This window comes from Apodemus sylvaticus, chromosome 8 (genome assembly GCF_947179515.1).
Source record: "Apodemus sylvaticus chromosome 8, mApoSyl1.1, whole genome shotgun sequence".
NCBI classification, from domain to species: domain Eukaryota; kingdom Metazoa; phylum Chordata; class Mammalia; order Rodentia; family Muridae; genus Apodemus; species Apodemus sylvaticus.
Window position 1 is genome coordinate 74,592,460 of NC_067479.1, and position 25,052 is coordinate 74,617,511.

The window sequence follows — 25,052 nt, forward strand, 5'->3', positions numbered from 1 at the left end:
ATAATTGTTAAACAAATGAACATGATCAGAATGTGATGTATGAAATTCTCAAAGAACTAATAACAGTCTCATTCTTATGCATAATCAAAAGATCTGCAATTAACTGAAACACTGAGTCACCTCTTTTTTTATTAGATATTTTCTTTATTTACATTTCAAATGTTATCCCCTTTCCTGGTTTCACTTCTGAAAACACCCTATCCCATCCCCCCTCCCCCTGCTCCCCAACCCACCCACTCCCACTTCCCTGTCCTGGTATTCCCCTATACTGGGGCATCGAGCTTTCTCAGGGCCAAAGGTTCTCTCCTCCTTTTGATGTCCAACAAGGTCATCCTCTGCCACATATGCAGCTGGAGCCATGGGTCCCTCCATGTGTACTCCTTGGTTGGTAGTTTAGTCCCTGAGAGCTCTGGGGGTACTAGTTGGTTCATAATATTGTTCCTCCTATAGGGGTGAAAGATCCTTCAGCTCCTTGGGTCTTTTCTCTAGCTCTTCCATTGGGAACCTTGTGATCAATCCAATGGTTGGCTGGGAGCACCCACCTCTGTATTTGTCAGGTACTGGCAGAGCCTCTCAGGAGACAGCTATATCAGGCTCTTATTAGGAAGCACTTGTTTGCATCCACATTAGTGTCTGTCTGAGTTTTGTGACAGTATATGGAGTGGATCCCAGTTGGGGCAATCTCTGGATGGCCTCTGAGTCACCTCTTGTTTTGATGAAAAGCATGTCTCTTTAAAGCCTTTTGTCAAGCATTAATTTATGAACAGTTAATGCTGTGCCAACAGAACTTTGAACCTTGTCATCTTTGTCAGTTGTTCCAATAGTCTTCATAAGAATTTGTTCCAGAGCATGGCAATCTGTGAGGGAAAGGGCACAATGAAGTGAAACAGCAGTCTTGAACAGTCTAGTGTTAGCAGAAATGACAGAGATGCAGCATAAACCTGGGACCCCACAGCTGTGCAAATGCCGCTACAGACTCTCACTGTGGCAGGGGCTGTAGCTAGTCACCCAGCTGCAGTTTGGGGCCAGGCTCTAGCCTTGCTGGGACCACTGTGCCTGCCCTGCACAGAGGTAGGTGCCTGCATCCTTCAGCTGAGCTTCCCTGATGTGCAGGGTGCTGTAGCGCTCCTTAGAATTGAATGTTGACTTTAGCCTCCCATTCTCCTTCGTTCCTGGAGCCATGTACAGCAGACTAATGAGGCTTCCCCCAGGATTCTGTTGGAACCACTGCACAGCTGTCATGGTGGTAGAAAAATTGCATCTCAGGCCAGAGCTGGCTCCCTCATGGACACTCAGGGCTGGAGGATTCTGCACCACCTGCATCCCTCTCACCCCTGCTCAGAGAAAAAAAAAACAAAGCATATGAAGAGCAATCATTCTACATTTTCTACCCCTGTCTGATAGCCCAGGAGACACTCATGGGGTTAGCTTTATCTTCTGCCCCTACCACAGGTCCCTCTAGAGCACCCCTAACCCCACAACTCACAGCAAAGCCATATCCACAGCAGCCCCAACACAGTTTCTAGACTCCTCTCCATGGATCCTGTCAAACTACTGAGATGCCTTCACCCCAACTCCAGGATGTGTCTAGCTTATTTTCAACAGGCAACAGACTCTTTATCTCTCTCACTTACCAGGCACCTATAAAATCTGAGCTCTTTCATCTTGATGGAAAACCACACCCACAACAGGCCAGTGAGGCTTCACGATACTGCTCCCCTTTCTGAATGGAAAACATTCAGGGAAGCAAATAGCCATGACACCAACAGCATGAAAAACGAAGAGAGATTTGGTTGGTTGGTTGGTTGGTTGGTTGGTTGGTTGGTTGGTTGGTTGGTTAGTTGGCTGTCTTATTGGTTGTTCTATAGGTTCGTTGGTCATTTGGTTGATTTGGTAGCTGAGCCACTTCTTAAATTCCATAATTTAATAGAATTGGAGAAATCAGTTGTATGAAAATTCTAGTGCAATGTGTGCTGAGGCATACATAAAATTTCTTGAAACCGACAGATCACCATCTGCAAAGAATTCACTTGTCAAAACTGTTTGTGCCCACAAACATTTGCTTTGATACATTTCCTACCTCTGCCCTTCCTCTCCAGTCCCTTCGCTGCACCCCGAAGTCTTACACAATGCTGGTCAAGTTCTCCATGGTCTCTGTATTTCTTCTTGCATGTTTGTTCCCTATTACTTTCCTTCTCATGACTGCTTATTCTTGTTACTGCTAATCCGATAAAACTGGTGATAGGTAAACCATTAAAAGTTCCTGCTAGTCTGATAAAACTGGTGATAGCTAAACCGTTAAAAGTTTAGCTATCACCAGTTTTATAATAATTTCTGGGTCAGTAAATGTTGAGAAATTTACCATAAAATTTAAAAACTGAAGACATGCAGTAGAGATGTTTTCTATTGAGCTTCAATCCTCAAATTGACCGTAAAATTCTATTTCCTTATCTTTCCCCGCCCACAGTATAGTCCGCACAGTGGATTTACACATCCTCAAGTTTTAAAGTTCTACAGAATGGCAAAGCTAACAAACAGGAATAAACTTTGCTGTCTGTGACCTGACTGCTTCACATGTTCTCTAGTCTCTCAACCCTTTAGGAACTTCAGAAAGTCATTTCTGGGAAGCCTGCAGCGACCCCTAGTGGAGCAACACCATTAGCAAAGGTGACTTCTGGCCATATAATTCCACAAGTCACAGAAAAGCAACCTACAACACTCCTTTAGTTCCTTTAAGGAAATGCAAGATGATCAGAAGACATGATTGTATAGATGGAGTGGTGGTTAAAAGTGAACCACTTTAAAAGTGATACATCATGGAGATTAAAATTCTGTTAGCTGATGATTTTATCATGTGCTACTTATTAGATTTTTGAAATTCAGTTCAAAATAAATCCAAAAGCATTAACTAAAGTTTTACTGAAAGTGTATAAGAACACATAAAAAAAAAAACAGGAAACAATTGTTTACAGTTTACTGAAGAAGCCTAAAATACACAGATCTAAATAAAACAAACAGAATCAGAGAAGAACATAAACTGAGAACTGTGTGGTACCAGAAACAGGAGAAATGCCCACATGCAGGTGGTCAGACTGTGAAGGAGGCAGGCACATCTTCCCACACTCATACTTTATGGAAATAATGGAAAATAATATATATGAATCATCATGATGTTTTAGTGTTTATATGAGAAAATAGATAAAAAAAAAATATGAACCTTCAGAATAATAAAGTGTTGCATCATGGCTAAATTCCCCTACTTATCTTCCTATCAGGTCTGGTCCTTTCACCACTCATAACCAAACTGTCTTCATCTTCTCGATTTGAGTGTTATACTTTTGATAGTTTTGTTGTAGATTTATAATCATGATCAAAATACATTGAAATGATATAAAATTTATAGAGGTCTACAGTATTTATTTATAGGAAGTGATACATTGTGTGCATACCTTTTAGCAAAGCTCTAAAACATGACTAGACATGAGCTGAACAAAAGCAATAGACAAGCCAAAGTGGATGGAGGAAGATCGCTAGGTTCATTTCTACACGAAGATCTGCAGGGGGTTCCTATTTGCTACAAATTTGTTTAGTGATGTTGCTTTGCTTAACTATTTGCAAAGTTCTTTTCCTTTTCCAATATCTTTTCAAGGGTCTGCTGAGTTTTTGTGTCAGATGTGAGTGTCTCTCTCCTGAGTCTAATTTGATTATCTTTCCTTTCATGAAGTACACACTTTCTTGTATTCAGGAGGAGGAGCCTGACTTTCTTCTTCCTGCCTATAAAGTATTCCATTATGAGTTTTCTACAAAGATAGCTTAGTTGTCGAGAATTGCCCTTATTTTTATCGGTCTTAAAATGCCCTCATTTCTCCATCAATTCTAAAGGATGTCTCTGCTGCTCATAGCATTCCTGGTTTATAATTACATACTTTAGGAATTTGAAATATTTAATTCCATGCTCTGCATGGCCTTGTCCTTTAGTGATGCTCTCAGAGATTGTTTTTATTTGATGCCAGCTTCTTTCATTTCAAATATTCCCATTTGATTTTTTCTCAATATTTCAGTATCCTTTCTGAATTCCTCCATATTTTGGTCTTTTTGCCTCTAGTTTGACCATTTTATTCACTTTGGAAACCCTATTATCATGATCTTTGTAGACTTCTTAATGCAGGATCTACTTGTTTGAATTTTCTCTATCATGAATTTTTAAGTGAAACTGAGTTCTTTCTCGGACATTTCTTCTATGTAGATTTGGACTCCTTCAGAAGGGAGTCAGTATGTGTGGATGGGTCATGGGTGATGCCTGTGTTATAGTCTTTGCTTCTTTGCGGTGTTTTACATATCTGTTAAAGGAGTTTGACTTTCAGAACTGGATTTTTCTATTTATCTATTTGGACATTTTGTTTTCAATAATTCTTCCCAGAAAGATATCTGCATGAGGTTTAAGTATGAGTGTAATAAAACTTGGTGTTAATTGTCAAATGGAATCAGAAAGGTGATCCCATCTTGGCTGTGTGCTAAAAGGACCAAGGATGGGACTACATCAAGACCCTAGGCAACCAGATGTAGTTGAAACTTTGGTTACCACTTAGCTTTATGAACTGTCTGGGGACAGCATACCAAATATCAGAACTTCTGAAGGCTATATAAGATCTGGGGCTGTGTTAGAATCATAAGCACGAAATAACCTCTGGGACCACCCAAGAATATGTTACCAGCTGTGCTGTGACAACTAAAACCTTAGAAATTAGAACCCACACTAGCCTTAGAGACCACTGAAAACAACTCCCTAGTCTCTCAAAGGACCCTGAACACACTGGAGCTGAAGATTAGGCACTGTACTGACCTCTGAGGAAACTTGGACCAGGAACCTTGTCACATAATGCTCTCCAGAGGTCTGACTACACAATGCTCTCTGGTTCCATAAAAGTTCAGGAATAGCCTGCTGATCCTAAGTTCCACTAAGCAGTATAAAATAACTTTCTTTATTACCTCTGATCTGTTTAGGTTTAAGGTCTATTTTATCAGATATGAGGACAGCAACATAGGCTGCTTGGTTTTGTTTTAGAAGTGTTGAGGGTTTTTGTTTGTTTGTTTGTTTGCTTTTGGTTTTGTGTTTTTGTCCCATTTTTTTGAAACACCTATTTGACCTTGAGATTTCTGATGGTGATAAACACATGGATCCTATTGTTTAATACAACCCACTGGTCTGTATATTTTAAAAGAATAGTTGAGTTGATTAATATTCAAGGGTTTTATTGGAAGGTATGAATTATATATGTCATTTTCTTAGGTTTCTAATGTTCTATATTTTCCTATTAATTTACTCAGCTACTATTATAGTGTAGTTTATTCCATCAGTCAACTTCTGCTTGTGTTTATCTTTCTCTTCAAGTCATGAAATTCATTCTAGCCTTCTTTGTGGAGCTGATTTAATTGTCATAAATTACTTTAGATTATTTATTTTATAGAAAGGTTTACTTTCTCAGTCTATTACAAAACATCATTTGATGGCTATTGTGGTCTTGGTTTGTGACTGGTAGTAGGACTGATAGGAATATATTATTCCAAGTTCTCCCGGCTTTAAAAACTTCTTTTGAGAAATCCATTATTATTCTGAAAGTTTTCCCTTTATATGTGGCTTGGTTTTCTTTCAGATTTCACTATGTTTTCTTTTTCTGTACATTTTTCAACTATGATAGAGCATAAGAAGTTTCTTTTTTATCTTTGGCATTTGTGTTCTAAAACCCTCTTCTACATGGATAGAGTCTATCTCCCTAGATTGAAATTTTTTCTGCAATAATTTTATTGAAAATAGTTTCTATGCCTTTAGTATGAAACTCTTCTTCTTCTGTGCCCATAATCCATAGATTTGATCATTTTGTAATACCCTAAAGATTGTTCATGTATTTTTGAACATTTATCTTCATTCCAATTCTTCAGTTTTTCTTTGAATTCTGATATTTTGTCCTCCTCGTGAACATGTAAGTTCATACAGAATAAGTGATTTCCACTGAGTTTTTATGTGTCATATTGATTTTTTAATTTCCAGAATTTCAGATTAGTATTCCTCAGTAATTTTACTTCTTTATTGGATTCAAATTCCATACCTAGCATTGAATTTCTTATTCTACTCAGTTGTTTTTCTTCTTTTGGAATTAATGGGTTTTTTTGTGTCTTTCTTGATTTATCTGTTTAAAAAAAAAGATTGATGATAGTCATTATTTCTATTTATTCTTTCAGTATTTTACATCATGCACCCCAATCATATTTGCTTTCCAGCCCTTCTCTGTCCTTTTGACTTTCTCCATGGGAGGGAATACAATTTGTTTTATCTATATACTTACTGGGGTGTGGCCTGCCCTAAATAGAGATGAGTCCTTCCCTTCCCACATCCCTGCTGGAAGCCATGTATTATACAAGGCCACACCCCAGCACCCTATCACAGTTTTTGAGAGTTCTCTCCGATAGCTTCCTATCCAAGCTGTTAATATTTTGGTTTTTAGGAGGTTTGGGGGATGGAGTAAAGGTAGGTGGTCACAGAAACCTTCCATATGCCTCTTTCTCAACTATGCATCTGCAGTCATCTATATCACTACAAATGTAGCTTATTTGCTCTTTATGAACCCCAGGAGCATGGAGCATGGATGTCCACATGGTTTCTGGCATCAGCACATACTACAAAATAGCACTTACAGTTGCACTAGGACCATAGACCCAGATAAGGCCCTCCCTTGCACCTGGGATCATGGATATCAATGTGGCTTCTGGTTGAAGCATACACCACAGATATTGGCCAAGTATATGGTGACAAAATGGGACACACACATCAACCATAGACTGAAAAGTGACCTTCAGAGGCATCATGGGTTTGAACATTACCATGGCCCCAGGTGGCAACACAGGCCAACCACATCAATGTGGCCTCCACTAGCATCATTGCCTATGGACATCAACATGGTTTCAGTTGCAGCATAGACCATGGACATCCATATGGCCTTTGGTGGTAGCGCAGGCCACAGACACCAACACAGTTGTGGCTATAGTAAGACATGGACCCAAACACATCCCTGAACAGCAGTTGAGCCTGAACACCCCCATGGCCCCAGCAGCACAGACCACCCAGAAAAGATCAGCCCCCTGCTGCCCATGAACATCAACACAGACTCGGGCCACAGCACAATCCATGAACATCTTCATATTGGATGATGACAACATGGTCCTCAGACATCAACCTGAACCCCGGCCACATCAGGACCACTGCCTCACACATGGTCCTCGGCAGCATCATGGGACATGGTGGTTCTTCAAGGAGGTCTAATCTAGAAAGTCAACCATTCCTCATCTCAGATCTCTATCACTACCCAGATCTAGTATGATCCTGTAGCTGGGAAACTGGTTCTGGAGTTGAGTCAGCATCTGCTTAAGCTCCAGGCTGCTACACACCAACCCGTAAACCCAACTGGGTAGCAATATGATCCACATCAACCTCAGCCCTTTATCTCTTCCAGTCATCCCTGTTATTTCTCCCTGGCCTAAAGGAAATAAATAGATCCCATTAGGGAAAGGAGCTAGAATAGAAACTTATGAATTGAGGGGGTTTAGCATAGGAGAATCAAGGGGGAATACAAAATGGAGAGGAGGTAGTACACAAAAATAGAGAGAGAGATAACTAAAATTTATAGGCATTTGAGGGATAGCATGGAAACATAATACAGTAGAAATACCCTAAAATACATGAAGGCAATCTAAATAAAATTACCAAACAATGGGAAATACAAAGACCCAACTGGCTATATCTTGTCACCAAATGAAGGTCCACTGCAGGGTTTGTGTTACATCTAATTGAGTTGTTGGCCACAGGGAACCCATGAGAATTCCTAAACAATCAAGACTACTGCCAAGACTCTATATTGCTCTTCACAAACTGGCAGCAAGGCCCTATTTCTGAAGACAACCCTGACACAATTCATTGAACATGGAGCTGTCCAGCATACCTACATATAGCCTTCCCCCCCTATGTTTCAGCCTCTTTATTTTGGGAAAGTACTCTGCATGCTATCAAAAGAGAAATATAAGCATGTTGCCAGCCACAAATCCTTTAATCTACAATGGTATAGTGCTTGCAAGATATTTTAGGCCAATGGTGGCACAATGCTTGTAGAAGCAACCAACCAATATCTGATTTGACAAAAGGACCACATCAGGAGATGTAACCCATACTTGACACTATTAGCATAACCAAGAACTTGAGACTAGATATCTCAGGAACCAAGGGGGAAAAAACAAATAATACTGAACTAAAAAGAAAGTGAAGGGGCACAAAGAAGGAAGGAGAGAGGAAAGGAATAAAAAGGAAAAGAAAGAAAGAAGTCTGTCCCTTCTGCCACCTGGCCTTTCTGCTGCGGCAGACTCTTGGTGAGTCTGCAACAGTGAAGATACCATCTCCTGGTTCATAATAGAACCTGCTGCACTCAAGAGCAGCTGGTAAGAACACTCTCCCACCTCTGGAGTCCCAGACCTGTGGCTGGGGATCCAGCAGACTCACTACCTAGCAACCACCAAAACTCCCCTGCACTCCTGAATACCACTCCCCTTCCATTCCTTCAGCCCCTTGCACCACCTGGCCTTTCTGCTGCAGCAAACTTTTGGCAAGTCTGCTACAGCAAAAACACCATTTCCTGATCCATCCAAGAGAACCGCTGCACTCAGAGCAGCTGAGAACTGCTGCACTCAGAGGAGTTGGAGTGCAAAAAGGCCTAAGCGCAGAGAGAATGGGAATCCCAGGAGCACAGATGCACAGGTTTGCAGGACAGATAAGACACAGTCAGAGGCAACAAGACCAACTAACAGCAGAGATAACCAGATAGCAAAAGGCAAACGCAAGAACATTACCAACAGAAACCAAGGCAACATGGCACCATCCGAACCCAGTTCTCCCACAACAGCAAGTCCTGGATACCCCAACACACCGGAAAAGCAAGATCTGGATTTAAAATCACATCTCATGATGCTGACAGAGGACTTCAAGAAGGATATAAACAACTCCCATGAAGAAATATAGGAGAACATGGGTCAGCAAGTAGAAGCCCTTAAAGAGGAAACACAAAAATTTGTTAAAGACTTACAAGAAAACACAAACAAGTATAGGAACTGAAAAAAAAACACTCCAGGATCTAAAAATGGAAGTAGAAACAATAAAGAATCACAAAGGGAGACAACTCTGGAGATAAAAAAAAAAAAAAAAACCCTTGGAAAGAAATCAGGAGTCATAGATGCAAGCACCAACAACAAAATACAAGAGATACAAGAGATAGAAGAAAGAATCTCAAGTGCTGAAGATTCCATAGAAAACATTGACTCAACAGTCAAAGAAAATGCAGAAAGCTTGTAACCCAAAACATTCAGGAAATGCAGGACATAATGAGAAGACCAAACCTAAGGATTATAGGTATAGATGAGAGTGAAGATTTACAATTTAAAGGGCCAGTAAATATCTTCAACAAAAGTATAGAAGAAAACTTCCCTAACCTAAAGAAAGAGATGTCCATGAACATACAAGAAGCCTACAGAACTCCAAACAGACAGGACCAAAACAGAAATTCCTCCCATCAAAACACCAAATGTACTAAAAAAAAAAAAGTAAGGATATTAAAAGCAGTAAGGGAAAAATGTCAAGTAACATATAAAGGCACACCTATCAGAATTACACCAGACTTCTCACCAGAATCTATGAAAGCTAGAAGATCCTGAGCAGATGTCATACAGACCCTAAGAGAACATAAATGTCAGCCTAGCAAAATGCTCAATTACCATAGATGGAAAAATCAAGATATTCCATGACAAAACCAAATTTACCCAATTTTGTTCCACAAACCCAACTCTACAAAGGACAACAGCACAAGTAGGAAAACTATACCCTAGAAAAATCAATAAAATAATCTTCTTTCAACAAACCCAAAAGAAGATAGCAACACAAACAGAATTCTACCTTTAACAAAGAAGATAACAGCAAGCAACAATCACTTTTCCTTAATATCTCTTCACATCAATGGGATCAGTTCCCCAACCAAAAGACCTGGACTGGCAGACTTGATGCATAAACAGGACCTAACATTTTGTTGCATATAAGAAAGCCACCTCAGTGACAAAGACAGTCACTACCTCAGAGTCGAAGGTTGGAAAGCAATTTTCCAAGCAAATGGTCCCAAGAAACATGCTGGAATGGCCATTCTTTTATCAGATAAAATTGACTTTCAACCAAAAGTTGTCAAAAAGATAAGGAAGGTCATGTTATACTGGTCAAAGGAAAAGTCTACCAGGATGAACTCTCAATTCTGAACATCTATGCTCTGAATGCAAGGGTACCCACATTCATAAAAGAGGCTTTACTAAAGCTCAAAGCACATTGTACCCCACACAATAATAGTAGGAGACTTCAACACCCCACTCTCAACAATGGACAAATCATGGAGACAGAAACTAAATAGAGACAACTCTATTTAGAATAACTTCTTCTCAGCACCTCATGGTACCTTCTCTAAAATTGACCATATAACTGGTCACAAAACAGGCCTCAACAGATACAGGAATATTGAAATAATTCCATGCACCCTATCAGATCACCATGGTCTAAGGTTGGTCTTAAGTTCAAACAAAAACAACAGAAAACACACATACACATGGACATTGAACAATGCTCTACTCAATGATAACTCGGTCAAGGAAGAAATAAAGAAAGAAATTAAAGACTTTTTAGAATTGATTGAAAATGAGGACACATCATACCAAAACTTATAGGACACAATGAAAGCAGTGCTAAGAGGAAAACTCATAGCACTAAGTGCCTCCAAAAAGAAAATGGAGAAAGCTTACACTAGCAGCTTGACAGCACACCTGAAAACTCTAGAACAAAAAGAAGCAAATACATCCAAGAGGAGTAGACAGAAGGAAATAATCAAACTCAGGGCTGAAATCAACCAAATAGAAACAAAAAGAACTATACAAAGAATCAACAAAATCAGGACCTGGTTCTTTGAGAACATCAACAAGATAGATAAACCCAATAGCCAGACTAACCAGAGGGCACAGAGGTACTACTCAAATTAATAAAATCAGGAATGAAAAGGGACACATAACAACAGAAACTGTGGAAATTCAAAAAATCATCAGATCCCAGTGCAAAAACTTATACTCAGCACAACTGGAAAATCTGGATGAAATAAACAATTTTCTAGACACATATCAGGTGCCAATGTTAAAACAGGGTCAGATAAACCATCTAAATACTCCCATAAGTCCTGAGGAAATAGAAGCAGTTATTAACACTCTCCCAACCAAAAAAGCCCAGGGTCAGATGAGTTTAGAGGGTAATTCTATCAGATCTTTAAAGAAGACCTTGAACAGATACTTTTCAAACTATTCCACAAAATAGAAACACAAGGAACACTACCTAATTCATTCTATGAAGCCACAATAATGCTTATACCTAAACCAAACAAAGACCAAACAAGGAATGAGAACTTCACAACAATTTCCCTTATGAACATTGATGCAAAAATATTCAATAAAATTCTTGCCAACCAAGTCCAAGAATACATAAAAGCGATAATTCACCACAATCAAGTAGGCTTCATCCCAGGGATGCAGGGATGGTTCTAAATACAAAACTCCATCAATGTAATCCACTACATAAACAAAATAAAAGAAAAAACCCACATGATCATTTAATTTGATGCTGAAAAAGCATTTGACAAAATTCAGCATCTCTTCATGTTAAAAGTCTTGGAGAGATCAGTAATTCAAGGCCCATACCTAAACATAGTGAAAGCAATATACAGCAAACCAGTAACCAACATCAAACTAAATGGAGAAAAACTTCAAGTAATCCCATTAAAATCAGGGACCAGACAAGGCTGCCCACTCTCTCCCTATCTATTCAATATAGTACTTGAAGTTCTAGATAGAGCAATTAGACAAGAAAAGGAGGTCAAAGGTATACAAATTGGAAAGGAAGAAGTCAAAATATCACTATTTGCAGATGATATGATCATATAATTAAGTGACTCCAAATAGTCCACCAGAGAACTCCTAAAGCTAATAAACAACTTCAGCAAAGTGGCTGGATATAAAATTAACTCAAACAAATCAGTAGCCTTCCTATACTCAAAGGATAAACAAGTTGAGAAAGAAATTAGTGAAATGACACCCTTCACAATAATCACAACTAATATTACATACCTTGGGGTGACTCAAACCAAGCAAGTGAAAGAGCTATATGAAAGAACTTCAAGCTTCTGAAGAAACAAATTGAAGATCTCAGAAGATGGAAAGATCTCCCATGCTCATGGATTGGCAGGGTTAATAAAGTAATAATGGCCATCTTGCTAAAAGCCATCTACAGATTCAATGCAATCCCCACCAAAATTCCAAATCAATTCTTCATAGAGCTAGAAAGAGCAATCTGCAAACTCAACTGGAATAACAAAAAACCCAGGATATTGAAAACTATTATCTACAACAAAAGAACTTCTGGGGGACTCACCATCCCTGACCTCAAGCTATACTACAGAGCAATGTGACAAAAAGAACTGTATGGTATTGGTACAGAGACAGGCAGGAAGATCAATGCAATAGAATTGAAGACTCAAAAACGAACCCACATACCCATGGTCACTTAATATTTGACAAAGGACCTAAATCTAGTGGGGAAAAGATAGCATTTTTAACAAATGGTGCTGGATCAACTGGAGGTCAGCATGTAGAAAAATGTAAAACGATCCATTCTTATCTCCTTGTACAAAGCTCAAGTACAAGTAGATCAAGGACTGCCACATAAAACTAGATACAGTGAAACTTATAGAAGAGAAAATGGGGAAGAGCCTTGAACACTTGGGCACAGGGAAAAATGTCCTGAGCAGAACATTAATGGCTTATGCTCTAAGAACAAGAATCGACAAATGGGACCTCTTAAAACTGCAATGCTTCTGTAAGGCAAAGGACACGGTCAATAGGACAAAATGGCAACCAACAGATTGGGAAAAGATTCTTACCAATCCTACATCCGTTAGAGGGCTAATATCCAATGTAAATAAAAAATTCAAGAAGTTGGTCTCCAGAGAATCAAATAACTCTATTAAAAATGGGGTATAGAGCTAAACAAGGAATTCTCAACTGAGGAAACTCAAATGGCTCTTAAGCACCTAGAGAAATGTTCAGCATCCTTAGTTATCCAGGAAATGCAAATCAAACCAACACTGAGATTCCACCTCAACCCAGTCAGAATGGCTAAGATGAAAAACTCAGGGGACAGCAGATGCTGGTGAGGATGTGGAGAAAGAGGAACATTCCTCCATTGCTGGTGGGATTGCAAGCTGGTGCAACCACTCTGCAAATAAGTCTGGTAGTTCCTCAGAAAACTAGAAATAGTACTACCTAAGGACCCAACTATACCACTCCTGGGCATATACTCAGAAGATGCTCCAACATGTAATAAGTACACATGCTCCACTATGTTCATAGCAGCTTTATTTATAATAGCCAGAAGTCCTTCAACAGATGAATAGTACAGAAAATGTGGTATATTTACACAATGGAGTACTACTCAGCTATTAAATACAATGAATTCATGAAATTCCTAGGCAAAGGTATGGAACTAGAAAGTGTCATTCTGAGTGAGGTAACCCAATCACAAAAGAACACGCATGGAATGTACTCACTGGTAAGTGGCTATTAGCCCAAAAGCTCAGAATAAACAAGATACAACTCACAGACCACAAGAAGCTCAAGAAGGAAGATCAAAGTGTGGGTGCTTCGATTTTTCTGAGAAAGGGAACAAAATACTCACAGGAGCAATTATAAAGACAAAGCAAAGGCCACCTAGAGACTGTCCTACCTGGGAATTCATCCTATAAACAATCACCGAACTCCAACACTATTATAGATAACAAGAAGTGCTTGCGAAAGGAGCCTATTAAGGCTGTCTCCTGAGGGGTCCTGCTAGAGCCTTACAGATACAGCCTGGTAGATGCTAGCAGCCAACCATTGGACTGATCGTGGGGTCTCCAATGGAGGAGTTTGAGGGAGGACTGGAGGAGCTGAAGTGCATTGCAGCCCCATGGTAAGAACAATGATGTTGGTGAACCAGACTCCCCAGGGCTTCCCGGGACTAAGCCATCAACCAAGGAGTACACATGGTTCCAGCCACAATTGTGGTGGAGGAATGCCTTGTTGGGCATTGGTGGGAAGAGAGGTCCCTGGTTCTATGAAGGCTGGGTAGATTCCCCAACAAAGGGAAATCGGGGGTGGAGGGGAGGTGAGAGTGGGTCAGGGAGAGGGGCATCTTTTTGGAGTCAGGGGGTGGGAGGATGGGTTGGGGGTTTTCTGGTAGGGAGGGAAACTGGGAAAGGGTACAACACTTGAAATGTAAATGAGGAATATATTCAATAAGAAAATAAAAAAAGAAAAAAGAAAAATAATTTTTAAAAAAGAAAATGTCATTATTAAATGACTCCTAATGAAATAATGATATTCTTCTATCAGAGAAATCTGCTGCAGCATATGGAGACAAATATAGAGACCCACAATCAGACATTACACAGTGAATGAGAGATCTTGGAGTGCTCAGCCTTAAATTGGAAGTCTCCATCAAATCACTTTCCTCAGAGTTGAAAAATCCCCATGGAAAAAGAGGCAGAATTTAAGAACCAGAGAGGACAGAGAACCCCAAGAAACAAGGCCCTCCAATGAACCCACAGAGCCTGATGCAGCATGCACAGGGCCTGCATGGGTCTGGGCCTGCATGGGTCTGCACCAGCTCTTTGGGTAGATAGTATGGCTTCCAGTTAACATGGCATTTCTGCGTATGAGAATGAATGGGTCTCTGACTCTTGTACCCTCTCTTGGGCTCTTTTCCTTTGTTAATGTGTCTTGTCCCATTTCAATGTGATAGATTTTATCTTATTTATTTTATGTTGTTATATTTTTCAAATGGATAAATAAATGATGGATATAAATCTAGCCATTAGGGTAAAGGTTAACAACCTAACATTGGGATATTTTGTTTTTGTGGTTTTGTTTGCTTTTGCTTTTGCTTTTGCTTTTGTTTTGTTTTGTTTTTCTTTTTGAGTGATTTGTTTTTCTAGGTGTTGGGTGCTTTGTTCTTGTATTAGGTTTTGGTTTGTATTTTAAGAAAGGACTTAGAATTAGATGGGAAAGGAGGAGAGTATCTCCTTTGAAGTGAGGAAAATATAATCAAGACATATTTAAATCTAAAAGTTGTTTCAAATAATAAGTAAAAGGAGATAATTTAATGATGTGGAAAGAATGAGAGAAACCGCAAGTCAGAAAATGAAAAGAAATCATTAAAATCAAGGAATAAATGAATGAAATGGGGAGGAAAAAATACCCTGTGCTGGTTTGCTTTATATTGCTACAATAAACAGCATGACCAAAAACAACATTGGGAGGATAGAGTTTATTTTATCTTACAACTTCAAGTCCATCCTGAAGGAGGTTTCAGGACAGGAACTCAAGACAGGCACATGGAGGCAGGAATTCAGTTAGAGGCCATGTGGGAGTATTACTTACTGGCTTACTCGCTCTAGCTCACTTGACTTGCTTTTTATACAACCTGGGACCACCTTTCCAGGGTTGGTACTAGCCAAAGTGGTTTGAGCCCTTCAAAATCAATCATTAATCAAGAAAATGCCCCCACAAACTTGCCTGTGAGGTAATCTGGTGAAGGCATTATCTGAACTGTAGTTACTCTTTCTAGATGACTGCAGTTTGTATAAAGGTGACAAAATTAATAATAATAACATCACACCCACTCTATCTTCATAGTCATATACCATTGCTGAAGACACAATGCACTTTGGTTGCAGAGCAGAAAGAAATCAAGCTGTCACTGACTTGATAACTCCTCTCCTACTGCCTATGAAGGTTGCTGGGGGAGAAAAGTCATCTGTAGTATGTCTGTATGTATGTATGTATGGCCCAAGAGTGGACCGTGAATGTTACAATATCAACTTGCCAGTAAAAAGTGTCTGTGGTGCAATAGTGACATGAATATTAGGGGTAACCAACAACTTTCTAAGTAGATTTGAGACTTGCTTCACAGCAGAGAATTCCCGCCTATTATTTTAAACCTGGTCATAGCTCTAATGGGTGGGTAATTTACTACTTTTGTTTAACTAAATGGGCATGTCAAACTTCCTTCTAAATATTTATGTTTATATCTATAAATTAGTGCCGTTTTCAGCCTTGACCAAAGAACCTTCTGCAATAGACAGGAATTAATACAGATATGATTAGGTGGTTAAAGTGCTGAGAGTTCTCATCCCTAAATGTGGCATTTATATCAACTGATGCCCAAGCCCAGGGAACATCTAAAAGGGGGTAGCAGAGATAGTGTAAGAGCCAGAGGACAGGGGAAGTGCTATGAAGTGTTGTCTTCTGGACATGACCTGGCCATTGCACTTGTGACATCACTGAATTTATGGTCACTTGCACAAGATCTAGTCAACATCAGTCACTGCTCCAGCACACAGCACTAAATGGACAGAAAAGATAACCAAATAAAAGAAGACATGAAGGAAGGAAGAAGATGTGTTAGGCATAGGGAGTGGGGGGAGGCAAAAATAGGGGAATGGAATGGATATGATTAAGACACATTGTATACATGTTGGCAATTATCAAAAGTAAAGATTTTTCTAAATAGTATATAATAGTTGCCTGGCAAGGTGGGCATAGCTTTAGTTCTAACACTTGAGAGGCAGAGGCAGGTAGCTCTCTATAAGTTTGAGCCCAAGATGGTCTCATAGCAAGTTCTGTGCAGAGATGGCTATAGAGTGAGACCCTGTCTCAAAAGCACAAATAAAAATAAAAGAAAAGTCAAGATAGCCCCAAATTTAGTTGTCCTGAGCTTAATAAAGCTGTCAATGTCATGTAATACACAGTAGTCTATCATTTACTGTGCCTTCATCATCTGTCCTTCAAAATAGAATAAAAGGAATATTTAACAGAAATATCTTTAAAGAATAAAAGATGGCTAAGGTTTAAGAGCATTAGCTGCTCTTCCAGAAGATCCAGGTCTGATTCCCAGAGCCCACGTGGCATCTTACAACCATCTGCAACTCTAGTTCCTAGGGATCCCATCCCCTATTCTGGCCTCAGACAGCTCTAGGCACACAAGTGACAGACATATGCAAGGAAAAGAGTCATACACGTAAAATAATAGAAGTTTACATTTTAAAAAAGAAATTCATGCTCAATAAAAGTTTCTTCAAAATTGCTCAGGTCCAACTGGAGCTAACTTTCTGCGTATTTTAGAATGTTTATATACTTAAAATACAAAGTGGAAGAATCTATTTCAAACATTTTTTTAAAGTTGCTTTCCCTGTCCTCAGCCTCAGGTTTATGTGCAGGCAGCAGGTGCCTGGGGAGCACTGTGCACTGGCTGCGCAGAAGTATGTGGCCAAGTCCCCAAGACGGACAGCTGTGATGTTCAGATAGAGAATTTTGTCTTTCTTATTTAGTAAGACAGTGAGTCCTTGTTCTTCTTTTCTGTCCATATTTGAAATAACACTCGTAAGCAACTGGAGACCTGCCCCTGGCTCTTGCTTGTACCAGAAGAAGTAAGCAGTGGCACTGTCTGTGTAGGTGCAGATGATGACAGCGCTGTCTCCCTCCCGGACACTCAGGTGAGAAGGGCGCTGCTCCACCTGCTCGCCTCTGCTCACACCTGTGCAAAAGGAAACAGCAGGAACACCATTAGGCTGCTGTTGTTCTCCAGACTTTGCTTTTGTTTCTAAACAGTGATTTCAGGCAACCTGGAGAAGGACAGTCTGCCCCACAGACTGATAAGGAACACCGACAAACACCTTGTTCCCCAAAAGCTCTCACTCACAGCTCAGCTGCAGCCAGAAGCACAGGAACAACGGTCCAGTCAGTGTCTTCATCGTTCTCCCTCCGGACTGTGGCCTTCAGCCAGGCAGGATGCTTCTGTGATCAGCTCGCCCCCTCTGTCCTCCACAGCACTGAGGTTCTCCAGCTGCCTGCACAGAGGGTTGCTGGCTGCAGGCTGCTCTTAGAGAAAGCAAAAAGTCTCAGTGAGTTTGCAGGAGCGGAGATGCTCTGCCCCCTTGTGGACAGCGCCTTCCTGCTGCACCAGCTGCTCCAGTCCTCTTTGATCTTATATCTCCGGGACATTCAGACACACTAAATAGTAAGTCAATAAAGTAAGTTCCAAGTGCGTCCAGTATCGAAATTGGCATCGTGCAACAGAGAGCAGACATAGTGCACACTGCAGAGATCTTTCAGCAAAGCTGGGAGTTTCACATGTTTACTGAACAACAGGATTAGCTTGTTTGAAATCAGGGAACTGGTATCATTTAGTCGGCAAAGCAAATGAAAGTAAAAATCTTCTTCCTCATCCTTCAACTTTTAGATTGTAGCAGCCAGGTGGGTATCAGATCTTCATTCCTCTTTCACAGAAACACCACCTATGCAAAGATCGTAAGCACAACTATTGGGCAAAGGGACAGAAACTCACAAAGTATGTTATACATGTGATATTGCAGGCTTTGCTCCTTCAATTTCTGGTGTTTTCTCAATCTCAGGAAATAGGCAGTGTTGTAGACTGACCTTTAATAAAAGTGGCTAAATTTCTTCGCTGGTTAGATTTTTTTCAACACAATACAAGCCATGGTCATTTGAGGAGAGAAAACTTCGATTGAGGAAAATGCCTCTGTCAGACTGGCATGTCCAAAAACCTTGGATTGTATTGATGTGGGCGAGCCCAGCTCACTGTGGGTGGCGCAACCACTTGGCAGGTAGTCGTGGGTTATAAAAAAAAATCACATTAAGCAAGCCATGAGGAGGAAGCCAATAAGCAGAACTCCTACCTGGTCTCTGAATCCTTTCCTGCCTCCATGGTCCTATCTTGAGTTCCTGCCATGAGTTTCCACGATGATGGACTGACTATATATGACCTTGAAGTTGAACTAAAATAAACATTTTCTTCCCAAGACTAGCTTTGGTCACAGCAATAGAACATAAATATAGTTACAAATGTTAATAGCAATAGTTCCCTCCAAACAGAAAGTTAGCCTTTAGAATGTGATGAGAAATCTAACATGATTTTGAAATTGTTTGAACAAAACATCCCTGAATAGTCTCAAGCATTTGAATGCTTGATCACTGGGTGGTGGCTGTTTGGGAGACTTAAAGGAGGTGACTTTGCTGGAAGAAGTATGTCCCTGTGGTCAAGCTTTGGGGTTTCAAAATAGTATGAGGATCCCACAAAAGATGAGGCACAGTTTATAACCAATTCAAAGCCTTTATTCCAGCCATCTGGGACTATCCGCAGGTGTTCAGATCCTAAGCATGCCATGGAGTGTCTAGAGCACAGGGTTTTTGAAAGCAGAAACTAAAGCAGAAAGAAAACCTGGAATCTTGCTCAGCAGCTACAAGGGGTCCTGTCAAAAGGTAAGCAGCTTAACAGAAGCTAGGTAGTTAGCTGAAGGGAGTATGTGCAATCAGGTAATTTAACAGATAAGTTAGCTAGGGCATTTTGATCTTGGGTTCCTAGAATAGAGCTAGGTAATTTTCCACAGCATTCTCCATCAAGGAAATCAAATTCTAGTGAACCCTGAAATGGCATCAGCAAAAATGCAAGGTGTAGGAACCTCTGCAGTCTTGCCCTCTCACAAAAAGCCATATAACATCCTCAGTTTGTCCTCTGCTTCCTGTGTGTGATTCAAGATGTGAACTCTCTCAGCTGCCGTTTCAACTGCCTACTTCCTGGTACCTCCACTCTGCCAGCATGGGCTCTGACCCTCTGAACCATAAGCTCCAAAGGAACTCTTCCTTCTATAAGTTACCTTGGTCACGTGTTTTATCACAGTAACAGAGAGGTCATCAACACACTGAGCTTATGGATATGTGACTTACTTTTATTACAAAGATGACATAAAATATTAAGTCAAGGATTGATAGCTATAAACAAATACATGTTTCTTCCAGCAGTGTGTGTGAGTATGTGTGTGTGTGTGTGTGCGTGCATGTGTGTGTGTGTGTGTGTGTGTGTGTGTCTGTGTGTGTGTGTGTGTGTGTGTGTGTGAAAGCAGGTGGCTTGTCCTTAAACATGATTAACTTATCAATAGTCTGTAAAGGCCTATTACAAAGATTCCCCTACTGATGGCTGGTTCTCTACCAATTCAGAAGCCAAACATGAAACTATAATTTTATTTTTACTGAGGTTTCAAATTTGCCACTTCAATGTCCTTTCAGTGGGTTGGTTCACAGATAGGAGCCTAAACACAAGGGTGAGTATTTTTATAAACAAGGAGACTTCTCTGAAATGTGCACTGGGCCATGGTTCTTCAGCCAGAAATCTACCAAGGTTTACAAGCTTACTACTGAAGCTCAGTACATTTTTTCTGTTGTTTCTAATAACAGAGACTGGGAATATGTTAGACAGATTCTTAGAAGTGATACTATAAGAAAAGTGAGGCAAAGAAAGAGACAGATGTCATCTCAACAGGCTGGGACTGGTTTATTGGAACTGTGAGGGGCCTCAACCTTTCTGAAGGATGGTTGAATGTATTTAGAGGAGCTGGGGAGACAGGTATACATACATGTATACATACATACATGTATACATACATACATACATACATACATAGCTACCAGGAAGTTACAGCTATCTTTTGTGGTTTAATTGGAAGCAGAGTGGGTTGTCTTTGATGCCAGAGCATATTGTTTTCTGCAGGTGGAATGAAACTGTCAAACTGGCATCAAATATTTCTTTATGGCTAGGGGCTATTACCTAGTACAGCCTGACTTAATTCGTCATGGCCTGAGGCTATACTCTAAAAGTATGTTTGATTTATAAAAATAATAGTAGTAACTGCTTTTATTTTTTTGAGCTTTTCAAAATATGCCCAGTTAAAGCAAAAAACAATAATTTGTCATGAGCAAAAAATATCTAAATAAAAAGATAACAATGTTCTACAATGGCAGAAATGGAATAGTGAACTTGCATTACTTAATATTTCATTATACACAAAGTTGTAGGTATTCCAGACAGTCACTAACTATTGATATATACAATAGTAATCAGAGCAACCACAAAAATCAAAGCAAATCAGAAAATAGAAGATACTGAAATATTCTCAACTTCCTCAAAATCTTCTCCAAGTTTATGTATGGCCTGTAATACTTGACAGAGACGTCAAGGGGGTACAAAGCATACATGACATGACATGCAACAAAGGCCACTCTTACTCTGGGTAGGGAGTAGGTTTTGGTTAATGTGTAATCCGTATTATGTGATGCTTGTCAGGCAGCTTCTGCCCCTCCTTCCTGGACAACAGAGGTTACATATGCCCTTGTGCTCTGGGCTTAAAACTGCTTACATAGGAAGCCTGGATCCTCTTTTCAGACTTTTCTAAAAAGTTTGTATACAATAATAAGAACAGAAGTTAGAAGGACCTGGGAATTAGGGTTAGAGACACTGAAAAATCTCTGTTCTGTTTCTTCCTGTTGGATTGTGGCTTCACTGCGTGAACGTAGTGTTAAAAACCCAGCTGCTTCCAAAGCCACAAAATACGCCTGCTTAGGTTTGGTCTGTCGCTATGTACTGTAATGCTAAGAGCAAGCCCCCAAGACCAGCTTGCCCCAGAGATATGTCCCAAGTGATGCTATCTGACTTTGCGTCCAAGTTATTTCTGCCATTAACTGGGCAGAAGAGACATAGACAGGGTTTAGGGTTCCAGGCTTTAGGTTGGAGGAGAACTAGGAGAGAAGAAGAAGGTAGAGAGAGGAGAAAGCTGCCATGGGTTAGATGAATAATAGAATAATAGCTATGTCTTGAGTTAAGAGCAGCCCAGACAAAGCATGGCAAATTATATAATAGGATCATTGGCTGGGAAATAGACATAAAAAAATAGAACCTTTGTGCTGATTAAGACTTGTTATAATATTTATAATAGCCAGAAGATGGAAAGAACCCAGATGTCCCTCAACAGAGGAATGGATACAGAAAATACACAATTGAGTTTTATTCCGCTATTAAAAACAATGAATTCATGAAATTCTTAGGTAATGGATGGAACTAGAAAGTGTCATCCTGAGCGAGGCAACCCAATCACAAAAGAACACACATGGTATGCACTCACTAATAAGCGGATGTTAGCCCAAAATCTCAAAATAAACAAGTTACAATTCACCAAGCTCAAGAAGAAGGAGGACTTAAGTGAGGGTGCTTTGGTTCCTCTAAGAAAGGGAACAAAATAGTCACAGGAGCTATAAGGGCGAAAATGTGTGGAGAAGAGACTGAAGTAAAGGCCACTGAGACTTCCCTACCTGGAGATTCATCCTATAAACAGTCAACAAACCCTGACACTACTATGAACGACAAGAAGTGTATACCAAAAGGAGCATGCCCTGGTTGTCTCTGGAGGGGCCCTGCCAGAGCCTTACAAATACAGAGGCAGACGCTAACAACCAACTATTGGACTGGGCATGGGGTCCCCAATGGAGGAGCTGGAGGATGGTCCAGAGGAGCTGAAGGGGTTTACAGCCCCATGGGAAAAACAATGATATCAGCCACCCAGATGCTCCAAGACTCCCAGGGACTGAACCATCAACCAAGGGGTACACACGGTTCCAGCCAATGTAGAAGAGGAAAGCCTTGTTGGGCATCAGTGGGAGGAATAGTTCTTGGTCAGGTAAAAGCTCAACAGAGGCCCAAACAAAGGGAAACCGAGGCGGGGGAGGAGAGAATGTGTTGGGTAGAGAGGCATATATGTGGAGGCAGGGGGAAGGAGGAAGGGGAGGGTTTGAGGGTCTTAAGGGAGGGGGGATATCAGGAAAGGTTTTACCATTGGCAATGTAAATGAAGACAATATTCAATATTAAAAAAAAAGACTTGTTATAAATATATAAGTTGTGTGTGTCTTTTATCCAGGAACTAAATGGTCAAATGCAGGGTAGAAATCTCAGGTTGGGATTAAATATTTCTAAAACACTTACCTGAGGCAGTTTTTCCTTCTGACACACACCAACAGGCACCCTCTGAACATTGTTAGTGAATCTGGACATAACAGAGTTCCAGGTACCAGTATCTCCCATCTGGAGAAATAAAAGCTAGATAGTGCCTAACTCGGGCTTTTGAAACCTCAAAGCCTTCCCCTAGTGACACACTTCCTCCAATAAGGCCACACCTACTCCAACAAGGCCACACCTCCTAATCCTTCCCCAAAACACCTCAGATAACTGAGAACTAACTATAACTGGGAACCAAGCATTCAGATACATGAGCCTATGGGGGCCATTCTCATTGAAACCACTACAAGGATTGATAAAAATGTTTACTTAAAAAAAAAGAAACTAAATTAGAAGTGGAGGCTGGGGTAGTGGTTGTAATTTCAGTACTTGAAAGGCAAAGGCAAAAGGATGGTCACAAATTAAAGGCCAGCCCCATTTACATAGCAAGTCCTAGACAAAAATAGAAAATGGAAAGAGGTGGGGAGGAGGACAAAAACAGAAAATGGAGAAGGATAAAGATAGAAATAAGTTAGGCAGCAGGGATAGGCATAAAATAAAGAAAATAGAGAGAGCCAGAGAAGTAAGAAAGGGAGGGAGGGAAAGGGAAAGAAGGAAATAAACCTCAGGTTCATCCTATATGGCTTCCTAAGAGTAAAACCTTATTCTGAAACCCTAAGCACAGCACTTATACTTCTACTACATAGTATATCAATAATGTGATATGTAACAAGAATTGACAAATGGGACGTCATAAAATTACAAAGTTTCTGTAGGGTAAAGGATACTGTCAACAGGACAAAACAGCAACCAACAAATTGGAAAAAGATCTTTACCAACCCTATATCTGACAGAGGACTAATATCCAAGATATACAAAGAACTCAAGAAGTTAGACTCCAGAGAACCAAATAGCCTTATCAAAAAAAAATGGGGGTACAAAGCTAAACAAAGAATTTTCACCTGAGAAATATCAAATGGCTGAGAAACACCTAAAGAAATGTTCAATATCCTTGGTCATCAAGGAAATGCAAATCAAAACAACCTTGAGATTTCACCTCACACCAATCAGAATGGCTAAGATCAAAAACTCAGGAGACAGCATGTGCTGGAGAGGTTGTGGAGAAAAGGAATACTCCTCCACTGCTGGTGGGATTGCAAGCTGGTACAACCATTTTGAAAATTAGTTTGGTAGTCCCTCAGAAAATTGGGCATAATACTACCAGAGGACCCTGGTAGTCTATACCACTCCTGTGCATATACCCAGAGGATTCTCCAGCATATAATAAGGACGCATGCTTCACTATGTTCATAGCAGCCCTATTTATAAAAGCCAGAAGCTGGAAAGAACCCAGATGTCCCTCAACAGAGGAATGAATACAGAAAATGTAGTATATATACACAATGGAGTACTTATTCAGCCATTAAAAACAATGAATTCATGAAATTCTTAGACAAATGGATGGAACTGGAGAATATCATGCTGAGCGAGGTAACCCAATCACAAAAGAACACTCATAGTATGCACTCACTGATATGTGGATATTAGCCTGGAAGTTTGGAATACCCAAGACAATATTCACATATCAAATGATGCTCAAGAAGGAGGAAGAACAAAGTATAGATCCTTGGGTCCTTTGTAGAAAGAGTGAAAAAAAACCACAGAAGGAGACACAAAGACAAAAAGGTTGAACAGAATCTGAGGGAAAGACCATCTACAGACTACCCTACCCAGGGATGCATCCTATATACAGTTACAAAACCCAGACACTATTGTGGATGCCCACAAGTGTTGGCTGACCAGAGCCAGATATAACTATCACCTGGATATATAGGATACAGCCTATATATAGGCTCTCATAGTGCATGACAAATACAGAAGGGGACACTCTCAGCCAGCCATTGAACTGAGCACAGGGTCGCCAATGGGGGAGCTAGAGAAAGGACCCAAGGAGCTGAAGGGGTTTGCAGCGCCACAGAAGGAACAATATGAGGTACCCAGTACTC

The 25,052-nt window shown here is 40.2% G+C and overlaps 2 gene segments (V, D, J or C); both read right to left on the bottom strand.

Moving 5' to 3' along the window:
- Nucleotides 1–254: 254 nt before the first annotated feature.
- LOC127690953 (T cell receptor alpha variable 22-like) lies at nt 255–1,601 on the bottom strand. The segment is given in 2 exon segments: nt 255–1,334; nt 1,487–1,601. Coding segments are annotated over 2 exon segments (354 nt in total).
- Nucleotides 1,602–15,470: 13,869 nt separating this feature from the next.
- Nucleotides 15,471–18,058, bottom strand: LOC127690954 (T cell receptor alpha variable 5-like). The segment is given in 2 exon segments: nt 15,471–17,740; nt 17,906–18,058. Coding segments are annotated over 2 exon segments (429 nt in total).
- Nucleotides 18,059–25,052: the final 6,994 nt, after the last annotated feature.